The 5,564-nt window shown below is 37.2% G+C and overlaps 1 protein-coding gene across 1 annotated transcript; it reads right to left on the bottom strand.

Annotated features, from left to right (window-relative positions):
- Positions 1-226: 226 nt before the first annotated feature.
- LOC136202741 (zinc finger BED domain-containing protein DAYSLEEPER) lies at positions 227-4,579 on the bottom strand. Its single transcript, XM_065993582.1, has 2 exons — positions 4,331-4,579; positions 227-2,474 (listed from the first exon to the last, which is right to left on the bottom strand). The coding sequence occupies exon 2, from the start codon at positions 2,449-2,451 to the stop codon at positions 457-459; it is 1,995 nt and encodes a 664-aa protein (XP_065849654.1). The 5' UTR covers positions 2,452-2,474; positions 4,331-4,579; the 3' UTR covers positions 227-456.
- Positions 4,580-5,564: the final 985 nt, after the last annotated feature.

Below are 5,564 nucleotides of genomic sequence, written 5' to 3'. Positions count from 1 at the left end.
AGGAATGTTGAAAAACGATACTTTAGGAATATTGGATTCGACCATCTGATATTTAATAAATTATGCTCGTATTAGGTATTTTAGGAATAATAATGTTTTTATTCTTCTGATGTTTAGATGTCTAAATTTCTGATATCCTTATCCGCCTCTGATTTGGTCTTGAATGTAAGTCTCACATGTTCAAATACTTACATTTTCCTAAATCCATAAGCTGGAATAAGTGAGCTGAATGCAAAGTGAAAATTAGTTAATGTCCTTAATTAAGGATATGGTTTAATATCTTTCAATAGAAGCTCTAGCTCTCCATCCTTTGTGCTTCCGATTAATCATTACAGTGATAAAAGCTAATCTGGAAACTTCAAAAAAAAAAAAAAAAAAAAAAATCCAATGTTACACAAATCTAACCTAATAATAGGATTATAGACCTAAACCTACAATCTTACACTGCAACCAACTCTATAACTCCATTTTCACAAGTGCATGTGAACTTTCACTCGGTCCAACATACTGCAGCCATTCCTTGGCACACACAAGGGCTTCAACAGTCTCTGGCCGCAATGAACTCCGGTACTCATCCAGCTCTTTCATCTCTGTATCAAACACTGAGTCTGGAGCAGCTGTTGATACTGGAATTGTTAAGATATCACGAGCCATTTTTGATAGAGTCGGGAATTTCAGCTTGTTCAGCTTCCACCAACCTAGGACATCAAAGTCGTGCAAACGGGGTAACAAAGACTCTTCCAAATACTGTTCCATCTCTGACTTCATCTGATGGCTTGCTGTCTCCATAATGTAAACATCAAAATCTGTGAGTCCATTGTCTGAAAGCAGTGACCCCTGGTGGTCCTCTATCTTTATGTTTTCGGTATTTCCTTCTTCAGCATATGTTGGAGTTAGAGGCAAAGGAAGTGCCACGTATTCCAGAAACAGCTCCTGCACCCCGTCTTGAACTATCTTGATATATGCTGCTGCATCTTCACCATACATCTTTGAGAAACTAAACTCAACAAGCTTCATCTTGAACCGGGGATCCATCACTACAGCAATTGCCAAAACCAGGCTGCAATCCCTCCAATATCGGATGATCTTTCCTTGCATTGCTTTAGTAACGGGGCTCATGAAAGGATCCTCGTTTGTAGCTGCACGAGCCAGGTCAGTCTGGATCTTCCATACTTCATGAAAGATTGTGACTGCGTTTGGGCTTGCTGTCAATGTAAGTAGACTAGCTGCATCATATAGAGGTTTCAAATAACCACATATAGACTCAGCCTGCTTCCATTCTAACATGGATGGTGCTTCCTTGTAATCAGGATCAGAGGTATCCAAACAAGAAAATACTTCTTTCAACTCTGATGCAGCCACCAGCATCTGGTATGTTGTGTTCCATTGAGTTTGGTCATCAATAAAAAGGCTTTTCTCACTTGGGACCTGAAGCTGTTGCTTAAGCTCAACAAACTTTTCCTCATGGGATTCTGAAGTCTTTACATACTTCACACTGTCACGGATTTTCTTGACAATCTCCTGCCCAGCCCATAACAAATCCTTCGCAATGCTGCTTAAAGTACGAGCAATGCAGTTCCCAATCAAAAATTGACCATTGAGAATAAGGGGATTTTTTATGCAAAGTAGGGATCTAAGATTCTCGAGACCACGTTCACTTACTGGATGATTGTAAGTGACAGAAAACAGTTTTCCTTCCAAACTCCAATCTGAAAGACAACAAGCAACAGCATGGCTGAGAGCACTATCTGAATCAGGATATGGTTCCATCACAACATTGAGAATCCGCTTATGTGGCTTCCAATCAGCATCAATGAAGTGTCCAGTCACAAAAACATAAGCTAAACTTTGATTTGAACTCCACACATCCAATGTAAGACAAACACGTCCAGGCATCCCCTCAATGAATTTCATTACATTTTGTTTTTCCCTCAAGTAAGTTGCAACACAATCCCCATGGACAGTATTGAAGCTCACCATTCCAAACCGAGGTTGAAGGTTTTGAACAAAAGTTACAAAGCCAGAATGCTCAACCATGTGAAGGGGGTAGTCATGCATGATGATCATCCTAGCGATTTCATGACGACAACGATCTGCATCGAATGGAACATAGGGAGTGCTAGGTGTCCGATACCGACGTTTAGGTGGTGGTGTTGCACTTCCATTTCCACTCCCTGGGGTATATGGCGTTACTTGATTTGCTTGATTGCGTAGTAAAGCTGGGCAGGTTCCCTTTGCAATGTGACGCTTCAGATGGCTGGTACCAGCTACTTTGTTACCTGTGCTATATGCAAAAGTTTGCTTGCACTGGTTACAGCATGCTCTTCTGCATCCAGCACTAACATTTTCTATAGTGAAGTGTTCCCAGACTATGGACTTCTTTTTCCTCCGTTTGTTAGGCTGTGGTTCTGGATAAACAACCATTGCATTGTTTTCTTCAGGTGTTGCCATCTTGGCTCAAAAAAACTGCAATCCTAAATACAGCAAGACAACAGCACTATTTGAGTTTCCTCAGACCAAGGCATAAAAAGTTGACATGAAAATAATGGATAACCCAAAATTTGATGTTTAAAGATTTAAGTGTCAATTTGAGTTTCTTTCTTGCAAAGAAATATCCATGAATGGCATGCAATACATTGAACCAAGATAAGGATTTGATGCGACATAAAACCCAAACTGCCAAAATAATTCTTAATTTTTAAGACAGCATCATTGCATGTCATATATATATATATTGGTTGAGGCAGACTAACATGCATTTTGCAGGTGGTAAACAAGACATGAAGGTTGAATTTGGCACTTCAGCACAACTGATAGTACTTGAAGAATCAATCCAAACACAGATAATAAACAAGCCCATTAAAGGAATAGAATACCTCCAAGCATATCAACTGGACATAACAAGACAATTGTCAAATATTGCAGACTAACATGCATAACAAGTTTCGTGTTAAACAATAATTGCAGTTAGCCCAATCCACCCTAGTTTTGGCTGAACCAAATATTCAGATATAGCTGTTACACAATTTCCTTCCACCCCATACTTCCCAAAGCACGCTTCAAAGTTTCTCACGATAGCATTAATCATAATTGATATGATGCACAATACATATCAACTGAAAAAAAAATCAAACTTGGTTTTTATGATTATGGGCAAGGACTGATATTTCTTCATTCAACTGTCTGTGAGTCCAAAAATAATATAACACACAGCATAGAGACATTTAATATCCGCTCAAGCTCCACTATTAGGGAATTGGAGAAAAACTTGTGGAAAATCTGTTCTTTTCCGATTAAGATTTCCTATTGCCAGTTTTTTTTTTTTTTTTTTTTTTTTGGAACTATCTTCTCAGTGTGACAGATAGTTTATGCCTCTTCTACCAGGTTTTCACAAGCCATGAGCATAAGCAATGCTAAGATATTTAGTACGTAGATATATTTTAAAGAGTAAACTAAACATATTCATTAGGACAAGCTCTTGCAGCAAGTACACTACTAGCAATAATGATATAAGAGATAAGCAATGCCCCCACCTACCAATCTCTCAAATATGACAAGCACACAATGTAAATTTTGAAGTGAGGCATGCAATACAGCATCAAAGTGGAGATCGTATTAAACTACACAAACTAGCCTCAAATAAAGTAGGCCCAACCAATTCCACTTATCAGTAGAAAAAACTGTAACAAATCCTTGAAAGAAATTGACCATGCACCAGATTATACGATGGATGGGCCCAATTCTATGGGCCACCAAACCCATTTAAAATCATTCCGAGTGTATATATACCCGCTACCTCAATAATTCATCAAATGGATGTTTCAATTTAAAATGAGGACCAAGAGGAATAAGGGCAAAATGGGTATTTGAAGCTACAAACGGGCTTAACCGGGTCAACGATGAAAAACCAATCTAGCTCTCAATCACGCTTGGGCTTCATGATTCGCCAACCAAAAAAAAAGAAAAGAAAATTACAAAGAACAACGAAAACAAGCCCAGTCGTGCCCAGATCTGATCAAACCCAAAACAAAAAGAAAAAAAAAAACAATAATAATAAGAACTCAGGCCAATTCACATACACTAAAAGCAATGAACTAGGAAAAATTTAAAACAAAAACAAAGTCCTGATCCTTGGACGACAATGAAATTCCAAATGCAACCTCCATTTTACTTCAACAAGCAATAATTCCTTCGATTAACCCCAAAAACACTCGCAAAGTAACAACAGTGGACGAATTTATCAACAACATAGGAGCAATTTGAAATTCGAGAAGAGACCAAATGAAAATCGAAAAAAATAAAAATAAGAATAAGGGTTAGCAATTAATACCGTTCGCGAAGAAAGGACACGATCTCCGTGCGTATGAGAAGCTCGGAGACCGAGCTCCGACGCCTCTGCAGGATCTAGGGTTTCCCAGAAGAGGGAGGAGAGAGAAGGAGGAGGAGGAACCAGAGATTTGGGCTTGGAACCAACCCGAGAAGCTAATTGGACCTGAACAAGGGAAAACAAGTTAGGACTTTTGTTTTGGTTTTTAGGGATTACAGATTTTGGTTTGGGAGAAAAAGAGAGATACAAATAAAAGGAAAAAATTGAAGAGGACACCTATATTTGGACCTAACGGACCATAAAGCCCACGCAAACGCGCACCCTTTTTCCAAGTTCTCCCTTCCTTACCATTTTTATGTCACACGTGTGAAGGTCATAAAGCATGCCAACCTTTTTTATTATATTATTTTATTTTTTATTTTCATTGTACTTGGTGGCCCTACATAAGAAAGTAGGAGATAAATATAATTCAAAATAGTTTTTTTTTTTTTTTAATAATCGTAACTAGGGCTAGGCACAGTTCGGTCCAAGTCGGGGATTCATGAATCTCCAGTATTGGATTGAAATTCGGAGATTAATAAAAGGAAATCTCCAGGATTGGATTGAAAGAATAAATCTCCAGAATTGAATTGCCCCAAAATTTCGGTCCAGTCCAGTTTGGGGATTCGGAGATTCGGTTCCGGTCCAATCCAATATAATTTTTCGGTGATTCGGATAAATATCTAATAGTTTAAGTCCTAAACAATATATTAAAAATTTAATTTACAAAATTTTATTATCTTACATAACTTGAAATAAATGATATTTTTTTAGGAAGTAAACAACATTCATTAAAAGTTACAATAGACAACAAGGCTAAAAAAACCCCACAAAATCAAAGTATTAAAAGTTACGGTAGACAACAAGACTAAAAAAACCCACAAAATCAAAGTTACAAAATAACAAATCCATAAAAACAAACAACCTTTAATTCAAAAAAGATAACACTTCATTAGCAAAATCTCTCTAATCATCATCCCAATTTCTAATTGAATCTTCTTAACACAACAAATTCCTTGTTTTCCAAAGCAAAGACAGTAAAAGTCAAACATCAACCTAAACATATAAAATTTACCATATTAGTGAATCAACAAATGTTAAATTAATTAGCTTTCACTTCAATAAAACTAATCAACACACTAACAAAAAGTAAAAGGAAAAAAAATATGCTTACCAAAGTGCATTTGATTCGGTTAAA

The sequence above is a fragment of the Euphorbia lathyris genome, chromosome 8, assembly GCF_963576675.1.
Source record: "Euphorbia lathyris chromosome 8, ddEupLath1.1, whole genome shotgun sequence".
In the NCBI taxonomy this organism is placed as follows: Eukaryota; Viridiplantae; Streptophyta; class Magnoliopsida; order Malpighiales; family Euphorbiaceae; genus Euphorbia; species Euphorbia lathyris.
The sequence above is the reverse complement of the archived record's forward strand: the minus strand, read 5'-3'. Positions and strand labels throughout refer to the sequence as shown.

Bases quoted from the DNA above. Each gene is read 5' to 3' on its own strand.
- LOC136202741 (XM_065993582.1), bottom strand. From the start codon at position 2,451: ATGGCAACACCTGAAGAAAACAATGCAATGGTTGTTTATCCAGAACCA.